General features: G+C 39.3%; 1 protein-coding gene across 1 annotated transcript in view; it reads right to left on the reverse strand.

Moving 5' to 3' along the window:
* Positions 1-2,282: 2,282 nt before the first annotated feature.
* RTTN (rotatin) overlaps positions 2,283-23,215 on the reverse strand; it is a 201,554-nt gene continuing 180,621 nt past the window's right edge. The window contains exons 41-49 of the mRNA XM_004461516.4: positions 21,049-21,154; positions 19,660-19,757; positions 18,404-18,481; positions 15,070-15,196; positions 12,609-12,787; positions 9,287-9,554; positions 5,626-5,729; positions 4,804-4,873; positions 2,283-3,776 (exon numbers count right to left, since the gene is read on the reverse strand). Of these exons, the coding sequence (XP_004461573.1) occupies positions 3,691-3,776; positions 4,804-4,873; positions 5,626-5,729; positions 9,287-9,554; positions 12,609-12,787; positions 15,070-15,196; positions 18,404-18,481; positions 19,660-19,757; positions 21,049-21,154 (1,116 nt within the window). The 3' untranslated portion in view covers positions 2,283-3,690. The remainder of the gene's footprint in view (positions 3,777-4,803; positions 4,874-5,625; positions 5,730-9,286; positions 9,555-12,608; positions 12,788-15,069; positions 15,197-18,403; positions 18,482-19,659; positions 19,758-21,048; positions 21,155-23,215) is intronic.

Raw genomic sequence — 23,215 nt, forward strand, 5'->3', positions numbered from 1 at the left:
CGCAAGCAATCTGCTACCAGAAGGCCAAGTCTCGCTGGCCCAGATGAGCCCGCTGGGACGTGGCGCTCTGGAAGCACCGCTACCGGCAGAGCCAACCAAAGGTGGACACCACTGAAAAAGGAGAAACGCTTGGACAATTCTTCTCTTCAGAGACTACAGTGAACACATGTCCTTCTCTTGGATTTTGTGTGAAATTAGTTAAGGAGAAAAATCAAGTGTCACTGTTCGTTCGATCTTTTGTGAAACATTTTAAGAGGGCCGATTTTTTTTTTCTGAAGATTTCTAAAAGGCAGAAGGAGCAAATGACCTGCAAAGATGAACGTGGCTGGGAATGCTCGTTACTGGGGCCACGTGGGGCTCCTCGCCTTCTGCTGCCAGATCTCAGAACTGCCGGTGCCTTGGAGTCCTGGGCGCCTGCGCCTCAAGGTCAGGCCGGCTCTCACCTAGACCAGACGACTTATTCCTTGAGTTACATTTAACTTAGAAAGAATAAACTCTGAAGTCCCCCAAATAAAGTTTCCTAATTCACAGAGACAATAGCTTTTTATCATCCATTTTCCTTACTCTTCAGATCACAAATGATCACTGACTGGCAGAAAGGAAAAGAGCTACTCCCAAGGTGATGGATTCTTTAAGCTAAGATTTTCTTTTGGCTACTAAGAAGGTTACGATTTCCTGAAGTTTTCACCAAAGTAAGAAGGAACAGAATTTCACTAACTGACACTCAATGAAGACACCCTGACAAGCAGAAGATTAAAATGGACCAAAGCACCCAGAGGTGTTAATATCTTTTCTCAGAGCTTTCCGAGAATTAGGTCCTCAATAGCAACTTGCTGAATGTCCACACAATCGGTCATCTCAGGAGATGACCAGAAACTGACAATCTTTCTGGAATGCTGGAGTTCTTAGTTCTGACAACACAACTTACTTTTCCAGACAACACCCCTCACTCCTGACCCTAAGGAGAGAGAGGGTTTTCAAGGACAGATTTAATATTTTAAAGACATATAAAATTTGTTGAGAATTTAATAATAACTGATAACATTTAAGGAAAAACCATCTATGTAAGTACTGTGCCAAAACACTTCAGTCTTCTGACTTTATAAGGTGGGTCTCCACCATGGTCAACTTGCCTAAAGGAGTAATTCAAACACAAATCTAGGTGTTGCTGTGAAGGGATCTTCTAGCTGTGGTAAACATCTATTATAACTATGTGACAAAGTAGATTATTCTCCAGAATGTAGGTGCGCTTCATCCAATCACCTGAAGATCTTAAGAGTAAGAACTAAAGTTTCCCTGAGAAAGAATTTCCTGCCTTAAGATTGCATCATCGGCTCCTGCCCAAGAGTTTCCAGCTTGCCAAAGCATGATCTATAGATTCTGGACTTCCCAGCCCCACACCTGTGTAATTCCTTGAAATCAGCCTTTTTTGGTTCTATTGTTTCTGCTTTTCTGGGAAACTCTGACTGATACAGTACCTATCCTAGACTGGGATATGACTCCAGAATCCTATACTATCAACCTGTCTAGCATACTCTCATTCACTGAGAGATATATCTGGTTATGGCAAAAACAGGGATGCTACTCATTATTCTATCAATTCATGAAATCTGAGGAACATCATGGGTCAGAAGCAAGATTTGAGATCCTACCAGCCTCATGAAATGAGGGATGTACAAGGTGCAGCCACAGACTAGCAATGGAAAATTACTACACATGATGCCTCGGTCACAAGCAAGTGATCCTGAAGCCATTACCCTTCTCTCTCTCCTGGAGCTTCAGCAGGGACTTTCTTGAGCGGTTCTGGCTCCTGGCTTACAAATCCTCCTAAGGTGCTACCTTGAAGGTTAGGGGAAATCATCAATTCTAATTCTTCCAAAGAGAAGATGAGGCAAAGCATACCCTGATATGTCAATAAATCAATGAACCACAAAGGACATGGTCATTTCCTTGCAGAGACCCAATTTTTGCAGAAAAATGGTGGTTAGTTCTAAGAGCCAAAACCCAAGACAGGCATTTTACTGAAAGGAAAAATAAACAAAAAGGAGGTAGCACAGCACAGTGGTTAAAAAATGTCAGGCTTATTAGCAGTTACCCTGGGTTCCAACTTCAATTTCACTGTTCACCAAAGCCGAGCAGATCACTTAACTATTCACCATCCGGAACCTCTGTTTATTCACCCCTGTCTCAGGGATAATAGTTGTACTTTAGAAGAAGATACATTATATAATAAAAGTTCTGAGACTAGTGCCAGGACCATAGAAAGTGCTCTTAGACGGAAGTTATAATGAAACTCACCTCATTTATTCATCAGTTATACAAGGTAATATGAAAAAAGTGACATGGAATATAAGAAACCAGAAGAAAGGGGAGAAATGATTCCTGCTTTTTTTATTGGTGAATTTTCCAGAATGATGACATTGCTATTGCTTGGAATTACTTTGGACTGTCCAGAAACTTTTGGACTTCCTAGATTTTTTCCCCCAGATGTCCTATCAGTAACTTTCAAACACTATGAACATATATGATTCTATTTCAGCATTTAACATATATTTTATCCTCAGACTTCAAGCTTAAATAGCAGCATAAAATGGCTTATTTTATTGAGGGCAGTTTGCCAAAAGCACTTAATAAAAAAGTGACTTTTTTTCTTCTCTTGTTAGCCATAATTCAATTAGAAGACTTTTTCCTAAACAATGTGTACATATCTATATACATGTGTATGTATACAAATAGGCGTATATATAATTGTGTGTAAATACACTTCAGCTTTTTTTCCCTTAGATAATTTTCTTTCAAATGTGAGGAAACTGGATAGAAGTGCATCATACTTGAATTGATTTTGATTTAAGTACTTAGTGGAGTTCACGTTAGCTAGGAGTTACATAATAGAGTACACTGCACATCTGAACAATGGTATCAATGTGCTCCCACAATACTTTTCAGAATCTTGTTCTCCATGATGTTTTGAGATGAGCTAGAATTAGAATTCCAGCCTATATGGCCACAAATCCTATTTCCTCCTTCTTTATTAGATAGCATTTCAGAAACCAAAAAGTAAAAATTATAAAATATAACTGATTTGCAAACCATATGGAAATGAGTCACTAAAAATTGCATAAAGAAGGTACTCACAAAATTATACATGCTTACATATAATATCCCTTCACCCACATATATGATATGGATAGTATGAAAGTTTGAAAAACTTAAGGATTTATACGAACAGACAAGAACCAAATTTCATGTCAAAAAGTGATAAAAAAGTAAAAAGGTAACCAGAACACAATGGCTTCTTTCAATTCTTAAAATTTATATTCATAAGACTGGTAAAAGTCTGCAAGCAGTAATTATTAGTCAATTTTCAGTTTCCAAAAATATTTTATTTTATTAAATAACTGTTAAATAAATCTCTACAAAGCAAATTGCATAGAAAAAAATGTAAAAATGATTATGTTCCCGGAACTTTCTCTGCCTCTCTTTCATCATCATCTTCTTGCAGCTGCTAGAGTGTACTGAGAGCTGCGGTGAATGGACAGCCTGGGCTGTCCTCAGTTCTCCTTCTCCAGGGGAACGGAGAGCACCACTGCAGAGAAGCAAGCCCTCAGGTGACAGCTGCTACCCTCAACTGCCTCATGTCCAGCTCACCCTCAGGTGACTGTCCGCTCAGCTCGGAGCATCTGCTAGCACTCAGGAAGAATTCAGCAGCTGTACGAGGTTTTCAAGACATTTCAAATAGTAGACATTCAGAGAGTTTCCTTCTGAGTTTGAGAGACCTAAGATAGAAAAAGAAGGGAATGGAAATACAAGTTGATTAAACTTAGTACTACTTAAGAGTAGATATACACACAAACATATGTGAATAGGATTTATATGTAATTTAAAGTTTGATTAAAATTCTTGATGTATTAGCATCATAATAATATTTTACATTAAAAAATCAAGAATTTTTAAGAATTTATATGTATTTTTACTTAACGGTTTAACCAAACAATACAAATGAAAAGCAATACACCTACATGATGTATATAATCAACCATATCCCAAAGGAAATACCATTACTCTTTTCATGTTCTATCCCTTACAAAGCATAAACTCTAAGTAACTCAATTATTCACTACTTCTAGAAATTCATGGTCATAGCTTGAAACAAATAAACGAAAACCCCACTTTCTTAAAAATCAATGACCAAGAAATCATCACAGTTCAGGAAAGACATTAACTTAGCATAAAAACAGATCAAATAATAATGCTCATTCAAAGTGGTGTCACTTAAAATGTTAAAACCCATAGCATTTTGAAACAAAAGTCTTGGCAATCCATGATCAGACCAGGTGGTGGTGTGGCTACAGGGTAATGGGATCTCTTCTTGGTAGACTGTGACTGAATGCCATAAGGTTAGATCAAAGTTTCTGTTCAAGGGCAATTCTAATTGGGCCCAGTTCTTATCACCTGAGAACATACATTAGCACAGTGGTAGCCACTGGCAAAGCAGGTTCAGTTCCAGAAAAAAATGACTTGGAGAAAGATCACAGACATGTGTTAAATTATTACATTTCAAACCTTCATTTACGGGAACATTTATTATTTTTAAAATGTTTAAAGGAGAAGCACGGACCAAAGAACCAAGTATCTGTATATTTTACAGTGCTTTGACAAAAAAAATTTTTTTAAAAGCCCCTCAAATCCTAGAAAAACATCAATGTAGAAAACTAATTTTGCTTTGGCCTATCCAAATATTCCCTTAATCAGAGAATTAACTTAACAGTTTCCAACTACAATCTACTTATCAGTGAAACTTACTTTTCTTTGCTAAGGAATATGCTTCATCCACTCTCCTTTTTATTGATGGATTTTTCAAAGTTGGTTTTGCCTGGAGAGAACACATTAACTCTCTTTATTCTCATGTGTCAAAAATCAGGGTACCATAATACTAATTCTGCTATTGCTGACTCGAGTATGAAACCGGATTCTACGAAATATAGTAACGTAGCTCAGAGTTATGTATCACTACTCCTCCCGCGCCACCCCCTGCCTAGTCTGGAGTCTAAGCCATCTCTTTCCCCTGTCTACCTAGACTTCTTTTTCTATACCTTCCCATGTTCTTTCTTTCCTCCCCTTAATTCCTTCTTTCCTAATCCCAATTTTCTACTTTAATCTACTCAACCTTAGTCATTCACATTCTTTCACACCTTGGATTTCAGATCAAGAACATTGACTGTTGTCAAGTCAGTTCATTAAAAGACTCCCCTGAGTGACTACCAAGTGCTGACCCCTGTGCTAGGCCCTGGAACGCAGCGGTGGAAAGAAAGGTAGCAGCCCCCGCCTCACTGGGGACAGAGTGTCACCGCAGCACGGTACATCTGGGGGAGTCCCGCCAATCCTGCCACATCGCGGGGCTCGTAGTTCAGCACTCAGATACACAATTGAAACCAACAGGGAAAACTCGAAAGAAAAATACACCTCAGAACTGAGGTAGAATGTCTGAACAATTAACTGAAAAAAATTTCAGCTGATGGTTACCAAGTGCCACAAAGCCATGTGGTCTGCGCCTTCGTCCTTCCTGATGCAGCCTACCAGGCCAGCTGTTTGCCCCCAGGGATTAACAACGATTTCACAACTGACCTTCTGGTAATTGTGAAGCAGAGCCCAAAGCGAGGCTGCGCCAATCCTCTGTACTTTTTCATTCTCATTTTCCAGACAGGCAGCCAGCACAGTAATGACTTTTTCTAACAATGAACACACACAAGAAGTTCAGCCCTGGGCATTACATTGCATACTTACCCCGACTAGCCAGTAATTCATTTCCCCCTCAGAATATACCCAAAGTTGGTAGCATTAGACTATGGGCAAACCATCTTTTACACCATGTGGTATGTGGGAAGATAACTTCAAAACCAATGTCTCATGACTGGCACAGAATGGTCGGGGAAGCAGGGCTGCCTGATTCAACTCAACTCAGTCACATTCCACTTAAGGACAACAACAGACAGAAATAGGCAACTACACAATGAGGTACACTGTTGAATTATTCAACTATAGCTCCCATTTTGGTGTGTAGAAAATAGACCTGCTCTCATGATAAACTATAAAGACTATTTTACAAACATCTGGCTAGCATGAGTTGAATCGCTAGCCTGAACTAACAGCACGAGTGAAGCCTTTTAAAAAGGACTAAACATTTTGAGAGGAATGTTTTTCCTTTGTCAGAGGAAAAGTGATTTAAAGGTGTATGGACACACAAGCTCGGTCCCCTTTCTGCAAAACTAGCTACTGGATGGCTTAGAAGTGATCTGTAGCCTACTCAGTGCAAGTGAAGATTTGGAGAAGTCCAGTCCCAAGGAAACTGTCAGCGTATTTCTAATGCGGTGTTTTACGTTTCAGTACAGTTTGAACCTACTTTGTTGCTTGTTCTTATATATTATTAAATGGCATGAAATGAGTTTTTCCTTAAAATCTATGACTCTAAAATGTATTTCATTCTTAAGGAGAAAGTCTTGTACCTGGGATCTCTCTCTCTCTAGATCCGCCCTGGGAGCAGGCTGTGGCTCACTGCTATATATTCCAACCACAGGGCAAGCACGTTTCAGGGGCACAAGAAATGCTAGCTGGATGAAAGAATCCAGGATTAAAGCAACCAAAACTGCTATTTAAGTGATTCTATTTTGCTTTTTCATTCTTTAAAGAAAAATATTTTTAAATCTTTTAGAGGAAAAGCCCCTTCTCCATAAAGCGAACTCTAGCCGTGCACCGGAGGGGCAGCGTGGAAACGGCAGGCGCTACGTCCCTCCAGACAGTCTTCTCCTGCCTGAGATGGCCTTCCCTGGAGAACCTGCTCCCTCAGGTTTTCCTAAGTCATGACCCAGCTGAAATGAGTTCCGATAAATTGCTCTTAGATTGATTTCCCTTGTGAGGGTAACAGCCGGTATTTATTAGTGCCCATCGTCAAATGAGAGTGTGATTTCCTTGTGCTCCACAAGTGAATTTTTGTACATTGTATAAAACATTTAGAATATACAACCCTTATGATCTAAATATGTTTATATTGTCAGTCAACTCCTTCAACAAGTTACTATTACAGATTTCTTAAAAAGTACATATATAGGACAACTAATGTGGTAGCCCCATCAGATAATGAAAGTGTGGTTTTTTAAACACATTTTATTGTGAAATATGACTACAAAAAAGTACATAAAACATTTTTAAGTTTAACAAGTAGTTATAAAGTGAACTCCCATATACACATGTAAATAAACTCAAGAGAATAGAAAATAGTAAAATGTAGCTAAATAATTAGGCAGTGATGAGTTTTGAATTCTTATCTTTCTCTAAGGTTAGGGAAATCAATGACAGTGATACGTATTAAAACATCCTTATCTTAAGATCTTGGATCTTTGGGGTTCCAGCTTCACCTGGGCAGGCTACCCAGAAGACTCCCCAGCTCGGAGAGTGCTCTCTTGTACTCTCTCTTCAGCACTCCTGAACAAAGCTGAGCATACAAGATTGGCAAGGGTCTTTGGGGCAAAAGAGTTGTCTATTTGCTTCTTGCTTCTCTGGACATGGGCTTTCAATTAAAATTGGCCAGGACGTTTCCCAGTCTCCTTTCAGTTCCTTGATTCTGGTAAGGTGATTTTTAATATATTGTATCCAATATGTTTTTGTTGTTTTAAGGGCAAACTCAGCCTGGCACTACCAGCAACAGGGAGCCTCTGCCTCTACTATAACAAGGGCAAGCCCCACTGCACACGCTCCTCCTGATCATCTAAGCCAGAAGCTTGGGTGCTACTGGGCAAAGCCATGCTGTCTCACCTAGCAGATTTTTAAGCTAGCTGACTCTGCTAAGGCCTCCTCTCAGGATCCACAAATGGAAAAGGGATCAAAGACTTTGCCGTCCCCTTCACAGTTCCATACAGAAATTTCACAGTTGCTGTGTCTTATCAGTCCACTGATCTCAAGTCTGTGAGGGTTGGGGAAGCTCCTTCTCTCCAAGTTTGTCCATCTGCTTTAAGCTAATAAAGAAGACAAAGCATTTCTACATAGTATTTCTAGCAATTCAATATTTATTATCGGAAAAACAGAATTATGAACGATCATATAGCAGAATGGAAAGCAGAATGACTTCTGCCTACTTTGAAAGCTCCATGTTTCACAGAAAAAGAGCCTCTGAGAAAAGACTAAGTGAGAAACATGGAAGGAGATGAGAATTAATTTATCCTGAGCATCTTTCATGTACCAGAAAGAGGGCCAGGTACTTTCTGTATGTTTATAAACTGATTCTTACCAGAACCAAGAAAGCAGGGATTATTTTATAGGTGATGACACCTGCCCGAGTAAAGTTAAGCTGCCCAGGTGACAGGTGCACAGATACTGACATTCAAGGCTAGCTTTGTCACCTTCTAAAACACCAGCCTGTGTACTCTGACACATTCCTAACGGAGACAGCACAGGTTGCAGAAACAGACCTTCCAATTTGTCTTTCTCCTTTGAGGTTTCCTGGAGTCCTCACCAGTCTTTCCCTCCATCTATCCTACATCTCAGGGAATGAAGTCTCTGTGAAGCTACCTGCACCATCTGATCCTGGGTCCTGAACGCACCTGCCTGATCAGAACCTGCCCCCCTCTCAGTCATCAGACACTCACTGAGTGTTCACTCTGCGGCAGGCACAATCTAGGGACTGCAGAGACAGCATGAACCTGACAGGAGACAAGCCCTTGGTCCTGAAGAGCTTGTGTTTTACTGCAGAGACTAGCTGTAGATGAATGTACACATAAAACATGAAGTCCATCAGATAGTGATAACACTATGGAGATAAATAAAATGGGGATAGGAGATAAGAGAGTGGGAGGAGAGGGGAGAGCAGGCAGGAAGAAGGGGTGGCATTACCGACAGGGTGGTCTGGAAAGGCTTCACGGAAATGGTAACATTTGCTCAAAGACCTAGAGGAGGAACGGCAAGGAGAGGTAGGAGAGGGAAGAAGGCAGGGTCAGCGAGGATGCCCTCTACGCCTGCTCCTTGCTACCCCCTGGACCCAACAGGTCTATCTTGGATGACATGGCCTTAACCTGAGAGACTTGAGGCAATTCCTGGAAAGATGAAGCCATGTCTGATTCATTCCCACAGCCCCTGCCTTCCACAGTGCCTTGACCACAGCAGGTACTTAATAAACACCTGGCAAACTATTTGTAAAATTATTTCCAGTGTTTCAATCTGAATGGAATAGTATGAAAAACCACATGTACAAATGTCCATATCTACATGTGTGTGTGTGAACAGTGTGGACACTTACCATTAGCCAGTATCTTGGGCTTATTAGCAGGACTGAAACATATATTATGAAAAATAAGAAGAGGTATGTAAGGACTGCTCTTATGCTTGTATCTGCTCATCTCTGTCAGTAAGTCTAAACAGCCATCAAGCCTCAGAATCATTTGTTGCCCATCCTCTGCAAATGATATATTCAGGAGTAGCTTCAACCAAAGAATGGCCAGGTGACTGAGCTGCTTCTTTCCTCCTTTTGGCAGTGTTAGGGAAAGAAAGTTCTGTAAGAAGTTACTCTGTGGGTAAACAGAGAGAATATTATTTTCTTCTTCAGTCTTTTTCATTACTTTCCTAGTCCCTTGGTGACCAATTAACTAGCATACTGGTATGCTTTTCCCCCATTTTAATTTCTCCTTCCTTCAAATACCATCCAAATATTCCATCTGTGTTATATTCAGCTTTAAGTGAAAAAGGTAAGGAGTACAAAACAGCACTCAAATTTTAATTCCTACTAAATGTCTCCTGATGATGAATGAAGTAAACTATAGCCAACTCAATTATTTAGGATTGATAATTCAGTGTGGGGATTTTTTTCAGGTCTCTTGAGTTTTGTCTTTTTGTCTGCCTTCTGGCAATTCTGTCACTCATTAAAAACTATGCTATGGAAAGGAAAAAGAAAGAAAAGTCCAAATCAGTCCTGGATATTAGTTAACAACTCTGGTTGTAGTGAATGTATTTTCAACTTTCATAGTCACAAATGTGTTTAAAAATATCTGTGGATACATCTTCTACTCACTTTACCCCAGCTGCTTATCATTACAGATAATTTCTCACAACATCTGCCATTCTATTAAACTGAGAGATAAGAAAGGTTGTTACTGGAACTGTAAGAGTCCTTGCAACCGCCTAATCCCTTCTACAACACCCCACAGACCTTTAACGATCTGAAAGGCACTCAAACAAAGTAAAGAAGTACCGTGTCAAACAGAAGCCCCAACAGTGTGGGAACCTCAGTCAGCTGGAAATCTCAGCTTGATCAAAGGGCAGAAATGTGATTGCTTAAAATTTTGAGCTGCCCACAATATCTCATCTCTCTTTTAATAATCTACTCTGCCTTATTCTAAGATTCTCCTGAACCTAAATCAAGATGTTGGCCTCAATCTATAAAATAAATTTAGTACTTTTATATTAAAGAACTCTGAGTATAGAATGAAATGAGCTTCAGAAATATTAGCGACATTACCCAAGCAAAAGGCAACTGTAAAGCTATATGCCACTTCAAAACACACTTGCTGTCACCAATTCCTTATGTTTCATCTCTTGGCCAACATAAATGCTTTTTTTTTTAAATTAGGAAATTTTAAGTTTACAAAACAATCATGCAGAACATACAGGATTCTCATATATCACCCCACCACCAATACCTTGCATTGTTGTGGAACATTTCTAACAAATGATGAAAGAACATTATCAAAATATTACTGCTAACTATAGCCCACAAGTTTACACATAAATGCTACGCCTTAACTTTCCCATTCGGCTACATTCTACCATGATAATGGAGATAAGAAGTCAAGTTTTGTTGGGGTGGGCAACAGCGATAAAACATATGGCAGTGTTTTAAAATGTACATGTGCTGCTAAAGATGCTAGACCTAAAGATGTCTTTAGATAATTTCTTACGCCAGTAGAATGTGTGGACCGCAACAGAGCAGAAAGAACCTGGATGCTGGAGAACCTTCCCTGTGCCACAGCACTTCCCACCACTTACTAACGAGTGACAGAGGGGCCCAGGGGCAAATGACAACTGAAAGCAGCAGAGGAAGTCTTAGGGGTTTCCTAATGAGAGCCGAGAGAAGCCACTCCATTTGCCTCTTAAAACTGAATTTGACCACGCTGACTGGCAAAATACCTTCAACTAAGATATTTTTAATTGAAAAAAATTCAATACCACAATCATGGATTGAGAGTTGAAAATACCTTAGAGATCTTTTTGTTTAACCTAATTTTTTTTAAAATGAAGACCTTGAGACCTGAGAATAAGTCGCACACGAGACCCAAGATCAGCACTCACGTTCATTCTCCCGGGGGTTCCACTGCAGTCCCTACCTCGATACCTCGTTTCTCTTTCTTTTAAATAAAGGGCAAGACAAACTGCGGAAGAGAAACGGGGTGGAAAGCAGTGCCCGCCAGCGTGCTTACATCACCCGGCAGGCTACCCACATACATCCAGGTCAAGAGGACCTCGCCGTTTGGAAGGGAAAGAAAACATGTAGCTGTGTGCTGGTAAACGTTTAACTGGTTCCCCTGGGGGAGCGAAGGGGACCCTCATTTGTAGGGTATGCCCGTTTGCACGGTGTAGAGTCCACCACCAGGGTTTGTTTCAAGATACCAACAAGATGCCAACTAGCTTGCAGAATTCCTGAATATGCAAGGATGACAACTCATGAGCCAGTGTGAGCTGTCCCAAACACGACACTGAAAATACCTTTCCTTCATAAGTCTGATCTTTCTATTTATTTGGTGACTGCACTCAAAGTATCTCTCCAGGAAAAGATAGGTGGGAAAGACAGAGCAATAGGAAAGGAGACAGAGTCTTCTGAATACTTCCGCAGTTTGTCTTGCCCTTTATTTAAAAGAAAGAGAAACTGTGAAATTGCTATGGACTAGTAATAGATAAATTGATCATATCCAAATTTTAAGGCATTTTTCCTGAGTTAGGAATTATGTTAACACACATCTAAACAGAGACTCAAACTAGTATCATGTGTGCTAGAATTTAACTCATTCAAACTCTTTTAAAGTACCTTAAGTTGAAATCTGTGATAAGAAGTCAAGTTTTGGGATTGGTGTCCCAGGGGATTCATAAAATGCCTATTATGTCATAAAGAATTTAGGTCTAACTAGGGAAAAGGGGTTTTGATTTCATAAACCTTTTTGTCAATGTAAGTTGAACTGAAATTGTTACTGCTCAGTTTGGTCTATTTAAAGACCAAATATATTACTTTCATGATCTGAAATAAATGTAAGACAGCTATATTTCTAAAACCCTCATTTTTGAGAGAGATAAAACACGATCTGCAAGCTAAGAAGATTAACTGGAGAGGCAATATTTTGATCTCTACATTCTGGCTTCTGTCACTTTTCAAGTATCATCAATCAACAGGCTTTAAACAACATGAACCTCTTAATCCTTTTAAAACCTTTTAAAATAAAATGTTCTCAAATCTATAATAAATTAATCCTAGAAACTGCATGCTAGACTTTTCACACAAGTCCTTGATAGGAAGGATGGTTTGTTTAACTGAGCATCTTTTATATATGGAGATGAAAGAGAGTTGCCGTGCTTACCTTTTGAATAACTCCTTTACAGTCATGAGACAAGGCTAGGTTTGAGAGGAACAGAAAAGCCATTTGCTGAACTGCAGCATTCTCCAGAGGCATCTGGGAAGCCAACTTGATAATGCACAGCATCAGAGAGCTGCTGTGCGCTCCTCTCCATGCAGGTGACCAACAAAGGGAACTGCAACCTGAAGAATAAGAGCCTATCACAAGGTCTTCTCAGTTCCTCCTGTCAGTTCTTTTAAGAAGCTTAAGTGGGAGGGCACGTCTGACTACCAAATGACCTGGCTCTTCACCTGAGAAGAGCAAAACAGCACTGAAGGCTGGCGTGGACTCTACATTCAACCCAATGGACCTACTGTCTTCACTAAGGGCCTAATCATCTCAAGAGTATTTAAAAGCACTAGGTTTATTTAAAAATAAATATATAATAGGTTTTTAATAATTCCTAAAAAGACATCTCAATAAAGGCCTCGATAATGCAGAACATAATTTTAAAACTGGGAAAGAACTGAGTCCAATGGCTTCATTTCACAGAAAACAAAAATGAGGAACTCATTAACGCTGGGTAGAGGGAGGAGGGGACCAGGACAGACACTAGATTCACACTTGGCAGATGGAGAGACAGAGTTCAGAAAAGGCAAAGCAACTCGTTCGGGTCCTCTGGCTCTCAGCAGCCTGAGCCGGCAGGGGGGTCTCCTGGGTTTCCAGAGCCCGCACTGTTCCGGTAGATCATGTAATCATATACATGAGATTTATTGAGGGAGAAAAAAGAATCATAAAAATATTAGAAAATTACAAATACATTTTAATGTTCAATCTGTAAGGCTGTATTGGAACATAACCCGAGGTACAATTAACTTTTGAAAGTTTATGTGAAGAGGCCAGCTTAAGTAGGACAAGATCAGAATCAAATACATCTATAAAATAAACTCATAAAAGGCGAGCAAACAAAAATAAAAATTATAGTGATATTTTCTGTATTAACTTCATAGGAGTGTCCAAATACCAGTATTTCCATCAACTGTTACTTGTCACTTTGCTTGGAAACAACCTAGATAGGAAAACAAAATGTTTCTTCCTCAATTTAGTAGTCTAACCACATTCTAATATTTACATCAGTTTAAAGTATGAAAGTATTTACAGTTTCAAAAGATTCATATTAAAGTATACTTTTTTTTTTGCTCGGCGTTTTGCAACTGGCCCTTTTTCCCTCCTTACTTCGCTAAACTAGTATGCAGCTAAAGTGCGCTGGGTCAACTAGGACAAATGTTAGGCTGGAAGACAAAAGAGACTATCCAAGCAGGAGTAGCAGATGGAGAAAGTTTGCAGCAGCAGACCAAAAATGGGACAACCTGTACAGGCATCTCCTACACTACAATGAAAATTCTGGGTTCAGGGATTCTCGGGCTATAGAAATGGGCTGCCTCAGGGGAGAGGCCAAGGAACAAACTGACACCATCACAGTGGCAGGGAATGGGTGAGCTATTGGTCCTTTCTCTGTTTATTCTTTTATATTTGGAGACCCCTCTTGCTGAGCTGTAGAATGTTGCTGGAAGAAAGCATACAAGCTCGCTGACCATAAATTTTAAATGAGTGTTTAATACTGTAAGCAATCCTACTTCACTTCCTTAGTGTGTTCTCTTTTTCTCCTCTGAAAGAGCTATTTCACACCTTCTCCTCTTTTTATGGATCACCTCACTTCCTCCTGGGGCTCGCTCACTCCTGCACCCCTGCTCTTGAAGAGCCTAACTACCACACCGCGGGGCAGCCTTGTGGAGAGCAACCGAGGCCATCAACAGACACATAAGTGAGCTCTGAAGCGGCTCCTCCAGCCGCGTCAAGGCTTCAGGTAAGTGCAGCCCTGGCCGCACATTAATTGCAGCCTCAAGAGAGCCTCGGAGCTAGACCCGCTAGCTCCCAGAAGTGGCTAAGCCACTTCTGACAACCCAAGAAAAACGATTGTTGTTGAGAGCTGCTAAGTCCTCAGGGCCTTTACACGCCTGCTTTTCTTTACAATGCCTGGCCCATAGTAGGTTTTCAACAGAAGGCCAGTCCAATGACTCAAAGAGGAGGCCCCATACTATGAACTATCACCAGACCAACTGTGCCCAAAATGAACTGTACCCAGAATGACAGTCTCCTGCTCTAGAACCTGTAAAGGTTTTCACCTTCATCTGGTTTTCAAGATCTTATGTCATAAATTGTACCTTCTCAATTTCCTATGAAACTCCATTTCCTGCTACCATACAGCCCCCGGGAGCCCAATGACTCTCCCACCTCAACAAACATATATTAAAATATCTGTCTGCTCTCATAACACCCATGAGAAAACTTGCCTTTGGACAATATGTCCTCAGTAAGCAGGAGAAACACTTCAAAATACATATACATTTTTCAAGTCCACCTTAACAAGATTATATAAAATTAGCGTTCTAGTACATTATCAAACAGGCAAGATCCTATTTACCATTTGGATAATTTGCAGTGTAGACACAAAGTAGCTGCAAGGCAATTTGCATCAGTGAGTCATCCATCAAAAGCCAAGGCCAGAGAGAATGCAAGACAGGGACAAGATGAGCTTCCAAAGCAGCTTCCTGTTTAGAAAGGAAGTAAGGACAGCATTAGCCTGGACAGCTGAAAACATGAAATCAAATTTTAAAAGTGTCTCCCTGTAAGGAAATAAAAGCAGGACATGTCTCTGGCTAGGGCGAGCTGGCATCAGAAGCCATGTAGGGAGATGCAGCCCTCGCTGGTGCCTGGGCTCATGCCTGCCATGGTCAGGAGCTCCAGCTCAGGAGCCCTGTCAACACCAGGGAGCCGGGGCATGCCCTGTATGTCCAAAATGCAGAAAGACAGCTTCTGGAACATTTAAATTAGACAGGACCGTGATATCACACAACATGGAATGAACCCTGCATCTTTGATATGCTCTAGAAATGGAACTTTCTGGGTAAGTAAACATTCTGATCGACTCTGAGTTATATGTGTACATACCTGCCTGCACACCAGAAGTAGATTACTATTTTCAAATACTTTGAATATAGTAAAATTCAGTAAAAATGTTATCTTCAGTCAATAAAATTTCTTACATAATGCAGAATCTTTATTACAAAGGTAAGTCAGCACTAGATAATATTACAGTTGTTTGCAGTAAATACAGCAATATCTTTTTTGAATGAGCAGGAACGACAAGGTCATACGTATGTCTGTGGGCAGGTGTGTATACACACACACATACATGCACACCCTATACAGGTTTAGGTAGCCGAGTACAGTGAGGGGGTGGGATTCCCAATGTCCTCCACTCTTAGTAAATACGAAACATAAGTCCAGCAGATGAGCTTCCAAACTGTAAGCATTTCACAGAGAAAGCAGAAACTGTGAGGTTTGAGCTTCTATGTTCTACCATTCTGTCCATGCCGTTTCTCTGTATTTCATCCACTCATCCTTTCTCTGCCTGACAGTTGGAAGAAGTGTCCCTCTTTTTATCTGAGGTTAATACATCCATTTGTGTTTTGAAACACAGCCCCACTTGCCTCCTCAGGGATCTTATCCATCAATTGTTTCTTTTCTTTCCTGTCATTCTAATAACTAGTCCCAATTTTCTTTATGTTCAAGAAGTTTACAAATCAGAAGAAATAAGCATACAAACTAACTACATTTATGCACCATCTCCTAAATCATGAACACTCTCTTTACAACCTATCTTCTAGAAGTATTCTTTTTGCTGTCATTTCCCCATCACTCATTTAATCTTCAGCTCACTGCAATTTATTTCCTATCCTGAAAATTAGGATCACTCCTCGCTTTGTGGTTGCCCAGTCCACAGACCCTGGGGCCAGCGCCCGGGTGGATGCAGGCCTCTTTTCTTGGTTTCTACGCTGCCACCTGAACCTGGATTCTCTCCAAGCTCTTTCCCAGTGTTACCTTCTCAGTTGTTTCTGCCTTCTCAAAAATTTTGATATATCCTGAAAATATGACCTAAGCTTTCAGTCTGTACTCTCCTGGGAAATTTCAACAATAGTCATGGCAGTAAACACCAACTATCCACGGACAACTTCTAGATCTTTCCTCAGGGCTTCGACCTCACAATCCACTAACTACACAACAGTCCCCACCTGGATGTCCTAGAGACATGTGAAAACATGGCCATCATGTCCTCTTATCCTACGTGCTACTCTCTACACTGTGCCTCGTAAACGTCTTCGGCTAGTGCATGCAAGTCATTTTACATGTATCTTTTTTCTCCTGCATATCTCAAATTTACTTCCCATCCTCCTTCCCAAGTTAAGGTCTCATCACCTCTCACCTGGACTATCATGGTCCCTGACGCCTTGCCTGCTCAGTGTTCAGTCTGTTTACCTCAGCGCCACCAGTGACTGGCAGTAGGAATCTCTCTAATGTTACACATATACATGTACTGGGGTGGATGGGGTGGGTGACTTTTTGAATTACTACACTAGTGATCATCAATCAGCAATGGGAGTGTGTCTTACACCTCAGGTAAAACAGAATAGGAAAAAAAATTAAGAACCTTGGCCTTACAGGATTATAGTTATGCTCAAAAGTAATCCAAATATTTTCTTTAGATTTTTTCCTTTTTAAACTTGGAAAATATAGGCCTACTGTGTGACTTATTGAGAGGTTATACTTATGTACTTGGCTAGTGTGATATAAGTGTGAGCACCTTGTTTATAACCAGTTCTCAGATCCTTTATCTGACCATAAAGATAAAGGATCTTTATGGTCAGATCCTTCCTGGAAAGTAGGTACCATGGATGAAGATTAACTGCTTCCAGTCTCTAGGATATTATTTGGGATAAAGGTATCTGAAATTTAATAAACAGCATCTCTGTTTTGAGAAAAAAGCTAATGCATTGGGAATTTTAATAAAATGTATACATACTTAATTCCTATCACATTTTTGAAATGAAAATTGTTTATCATGTGTCTTTAACAAACTATTTAATATAGCTTAAAGAATACATGTACAAGATGTTCTTTTTTCAGATATGTTTTTTCCAGTTTTACCATGAGTAAAAGCAAAAAAGGTAAGAGAGTTTTTAAAAAATAGACACTTCCATAATCTAGCTTTGCGTTACCCATTTCCCACAGTATTTCTGTAGGAAACTATTAGTCTAGTGCTTCAGAATGGGTGCATCACTATGGAAGAAACAAATCCAAGTGTTTACAAGATCACAGCCTGTGTAATCATACTAGCACAACGTCTTAAAACTATGCATTAACGCTTTACAGACAAAGCGGAACATCTCAGTGGTGACCAGACAGAGGGGCTGCGTGAAGAGCGGCAGGAGTCATGGTTAGAGTGTGCACCATGGCCACGCTAAGCAACAGCGGGAGCACTTCTGACTCTGCAGCAGGAAACACACTCATTTTCTTTGCTCATGGATACAGATATCTCCACTTATTCCCTGAAGAGCTGTTCTGACAATCTCTTCAGACAAAATCCAAAATTATAAGATGTACACAGCTATTTATTTCATTCCAGTAAAGAAACAACTGAAATGTGTAAAAGTAGTAAAAGGCTAAAGTTCACTTAGCTGCCTGATGTCAAAGTTTCAGTGATGAAGTTAAAACCCTGATGTAAGCAAGAAATGTAATCAGTGCTGAAGAATAACAATGAGATTAGCTACATCCATTTCATAGAATTAACAGTTTGTGGACAAATCAATTGTGCTTATAAAAAAAAAACTTTTCCATGTCACTCTTCTATTATCTCCTACAACAAACTGCTTAATACCAGCACTGGTGCCAACGTTTTGAGAAAGAGCTTTACTTACTTTACATTCCTGATTTTGATAAAGACAGTTTCTTAGGAGCTGCATGGCAATGCTTAACTCTTTAACAAAACCATCCTCCTGTTTAAAACAAAATGCAGTTGAAAATTGTGAGCATAGCAGGAGAATCTGCTTTTTATCTACAGTCGTTCCCTCCCCCGAGTCATGTTTCAGTGAGACTGTGCTCTAGGCATGGCTGATCACCGGAACTTTGAGGGGGCAGACAAGCTAACGACCTCTGAAAGACGACCACATCTCAAGAATCTCATCCACCACAGAAAGCTAATTCTGTTCTATCAAGCATGGAGGAATTGAGATATATAATATGCTCCATGTTCCATCTCAATCAAGTAAGGCAGGCACTGACTAGTTTTCAATCATATCAGGTGTGGCCTGACTTTCTCAATGATGAAGGAAAGGGCTTCTGTCTAGAGAGGAAAAGGAGAAGAGGCAAGAAAAGTAATTGACAAGTGTAATTCCCTGAATTAGACAAATTACTACATAAGGCTTTGTCTTGATTTCTTATCAAATGCAGCAGAAACTAGTTAAGATGGCTGTTATAATGGCCTGACCCATATATATTCCTATTTACAATTACACACACACACACAGACACCTTCATTTTCTGAATAACCCTGTGTGGTAGCTATTACTAACAGCTATTATTATTGTGATTAATCTGGCAGACTCAGCACTAGAAAGAGACATTTGGAAGTCATGAAGCAGATGAACAGAGACTAGGACAGCAGTGCTGCAACCACGCAGATGTGGGGGGAAATATGGCTTCATCAATTACAGCTCAGTGACTATGTTGTCTTGAGTACTAATGAGAAAATAAATATGCAGTGCTTAAAATAGCATTCTGTAAGTTCTATAGCAAATACTTAATAATTATAATTGTCATATATATCTTGTTCCTAGTGAGAACCTAGGCTTGCTGTGAGATATCTTCTTTTTATAGTTAAAAAAAAAATGTATCTGGTTCAGTATCATGCACATTTGGATATTCAAAATAGAACAACAAAAACAGGTATTATAAAAATCCCATCTATAGATCTTCAAGTGAGATTTAAACAAGACAAAGCAAAACAAAATACCCAAACCTATTGATGTAGAAATCTCTATTTTATCTGACTGTAGCTCTCTTCTAAATCCGCTCCTCATTTCAACCAAATATCAGCATCATTTACAAGGACATTAGTGAGATGGTCTCTAGGTACATCCATCCCTTATACCAGCATTTTAGAATTTGCAGTTACCTTTTTTTTCAGTGCTGCCTTCCCTGGCCTCAGAGACTCCAGGTTCAGTTGTGCATAAACCTGTTTCATCTGCTCTATGCAGTTGTCTATTAGGTTAGCTGAAAGGCAAAATGTCTAACAGTAAAAAGGATATGCCATTTTCAAGTAGTTACAACCATCACACTTTCAAAAAGATAATACTTCATATTTCTTACCAACTTCATTTTAGTACTTCCAGTGAGAGATTAATGAGTCAGAGGAGGAAAAATGGAAGAGAACTATAAGGCTAAAGCCCATTTTCAAAATTCTTAGTAAGGTACTCCCAAAGTCTAATTTGTAATTTGAAGCATACATAAACTGTGATTTAGTAGTAAATCATAATAGAAATTAATGGACTTGATGTTGTTATTCTCTTTCATTTCTAAGACCTGTGGTCCCTGAAGTCCAGATGAGAAAGTACAACAACAATCCAGGAAAGAAAAGTTTTTGAAAACAGAGGATCACCTGATGCTTTGTTATTACCCTCAAAACTATGTTGGTTTTTTTCTAGGCATGCAATATGTTCTTCTGACTATTAATATTTAGCTATTATTTTTTAAAGTATATATTTATATTTATTTTTTAAAAGATACATTGATCAAACAAAATGTTACTTTAAAAAATATAAGGGGTTCCCATATGCCCCACATCCCACAGCCCCCACTTTTCTCACATCAACAACTTCTTTTACTAGTGTGGTACATTCATTGCATTTGATGAATACATTTTAGAGCATGACTACACAGCATGGATTACAGTTTACATTGTATTTTACACTCTCCCCCAGTCCACACAGTGGGCTATGGCAGGATATATAAAATCCTGCATCTGTCCCTGCAATATCATACAGGACAACTCCTAGTCCCAAAATGCCCCCATATCACACCTCTTTTTCCCTCTTCCTGCCTTCAGCAATGCCAGTGGCCACTGTCCGCACATCAATGATATAATTTCTTCCATTGCTACAGTCACAATAATTCTATAGTAGAATAGCAGTAAGTCCACTCTAATCCATATTTTATTCCTCCATCCTGAGGACCCTGGGATGGCAATGTCCACTCTATTTCTAAATTGAGAGAGGTTAGCTATTATTTTGAAATTGAATAATGTTACTTTTTTATCTTCCATTTTATAGATTCTCTACAGTAAGACTCAATACACATAAACAGAAAAAATAATCTACATGTATCATCTTTTTATTCTAAAAGTAATGCATATTTGCTGTGTTTTGGTTTGGAGAGATGATTTTTTTCCAGTGATACTGAGATTATACTGTAAATTCTGAGTCCAAAGAAAATGAAAATCAACAAGCAGCAAAATATATAAATTGACAACACACCATAGACACAAGTGCTGCACCACATGGCTCACCTTTCAGCGCATGCCTCTGTGCTCTTCGACTGACAGCAAGGAGTGACAGCAGTGCATTCGTGGTAACTTTTTTGAGGATATCCTTGGAGGATTTTCCTTCATAGGACTGCAAAGAATATAGAACAAACCGTCTTGCAGAAAAATTTAATCTGGAGCAAAATTGTTGTGACTGAAAGATTTGTTTACTTAAAAGGTACTGCTACACATTATGTAGTCAATGAAATTCATGGGAATTTGATAAATCATTACGATTGGAGACTGCCTGTGTGGATAAGACTGTGCAAGAAATGAGTGCATGACTAATAATCACTCTTAAGGTCTCATTATGGAAAGAAGAAACTTCACTTAGTATTAACCCAAATAGCAAAAGCATGCACTTAGGCAAATCCATAAAGGGGGCATGTATGTAGATGTGTCCCTTATAAAGTGGCATAGGGAAACTGCCAAGCAGGGGAGACAGTCGTCTGCTTTCTCCTTTCTCTTAGGGCATGCTGCTCTCCCTCCATGTCCTGCTGATGCCCCTGTACCTCAGGTGCGTGGGGTTTTCTAGCCTTAATTTCTACAATACATTTCCCTGTCATATGACATGTTTTTTCTTTCTTCAAAAAAAAAAAAATCACTTAGTTTTTTGAACTTGAAGAAACGAAAAATCACTTGTACTTTTGAGAAATACTAATATTTTGATACATTTCCTCTATACACTCAAAATTTATGTTTTGAAATTATTCATTATAAAAAATCTCAACACATGCAAAGTAGAGAAAACAGCATACGTTCTCTTTTGAAAAATTTTTTTCTGATGTATTTTAAAGAAAATACTAGAATGTCATACTCTGGTATACAGAACCACAAAGTCATTCTTATCACACCTAACATATTTAACAATAATTTCTTGATATAACTAACAAATAACCAAAGCAAATTCATATTTTTCCTCTGTCTCAGAAATGTCTTCTCACTATTGGTTTATGAGAATCAGGACCCAATGAAGTCCACAATTGTCTTTTTAAGTTTCATGTCCTAAATCTAAAGCAGCCCCATCGCCGCCACCACCAGGGGTCAAGGTGGCTGTAATTGTGGTTGTTGTGGTTGTTACTGAGTTGTTGAATAAGCCACAACAGGTGTCCTATAGAATGGCCGACGTACTAGAGTTGTCTGCTTCCTCTCTGTGGTTTAGCTAGGCCTCTCTTCTCTGTATTTCCTATTAACTGGCTTGATTAGATTGAAGTTCACCTTAGGGAAAGAGTCTCACATGGACATATGTATAAACTTGTATTACATTTTCAAGGGGCTCATGAACCCAGTTAAAAAGTCTAGAAATCCCTCATTTGCTTTCTAAATATTCAATTAGTTCAAATTCTTAAATTTCTTACTAATCAGAAATTTTTCAAAATTATCAAGCTTTATATCATTATTAAAGTTAAAATTATACAATTTTACATCAAATAGAGTACACAGCATAATTATGCAGAGGCAACTCTGCTTACATTATTGACTGGGCTGCACTTGGAAGCATGGCCCCGAGGGGAGGCCAGCCCAGGGCCCTGCCACCCGGCCAGCAATTCTGTCCCCAGTATCTGACTTGGGCTGCTGCCTCCAAGCAGGCAAGCCCATGTTGCATATTAAGTGTCCAGGACCAGGATGCTTGATAAAGGTTATCCTGAATGTGACCAAGAAGAGGAGAAAAACGAAAGCAGGGAGATGCTACAGGATGATCAATATATTTGGAGTATACTCATTATATTTACTTAAGACAATTCTAGTTTATAAATTTAATCTTCAACCTGAGTAGGAAAATTGCTTTCATATACACATCCTTGTTAAATCTGCATATATTAGTGATTTCAGAAAAACCAATCTGATCCAATTATTATGCAGCAAGGAGGAAAAAAATGACACAAGACTTCTGAGGAAATAACTGTGTCAATTTGTGTCTTTCATTCCCTCTCAAATTCCCATTGAAAGGACAGAAATGCATTAAATACACATACACATGCCAAGTTTGTAAAGAAGAAAGTAGGCAAATGAATGGCAAATACATCAGCAGACTTAAAAATCCTGAATTAAAAGTAGTGAGTAGGGAATCATACTACCTCATTGCTAAAAAAGCTGAGGAAATTTAGCACCAAGTATTCCTGGAAGTGAGTGAGGTGAAGGAGGATTGTTG

This window comes from Dasypus novemcinctus, chromosome 16 (assembly GCF_030445035.2).
Source record: "Dasypus novemcinctus isolate mDasNov1 chromosome 16, mDasNov1.1.hap2, whole genome shotgun sequence".
Classification (NCBI taxonomy): Eukaryota; Metazoa; Chordata; class Mammalia; order Cingulata; family Dasypodidae; genus Dasypus; species Dasypus novemcinctus.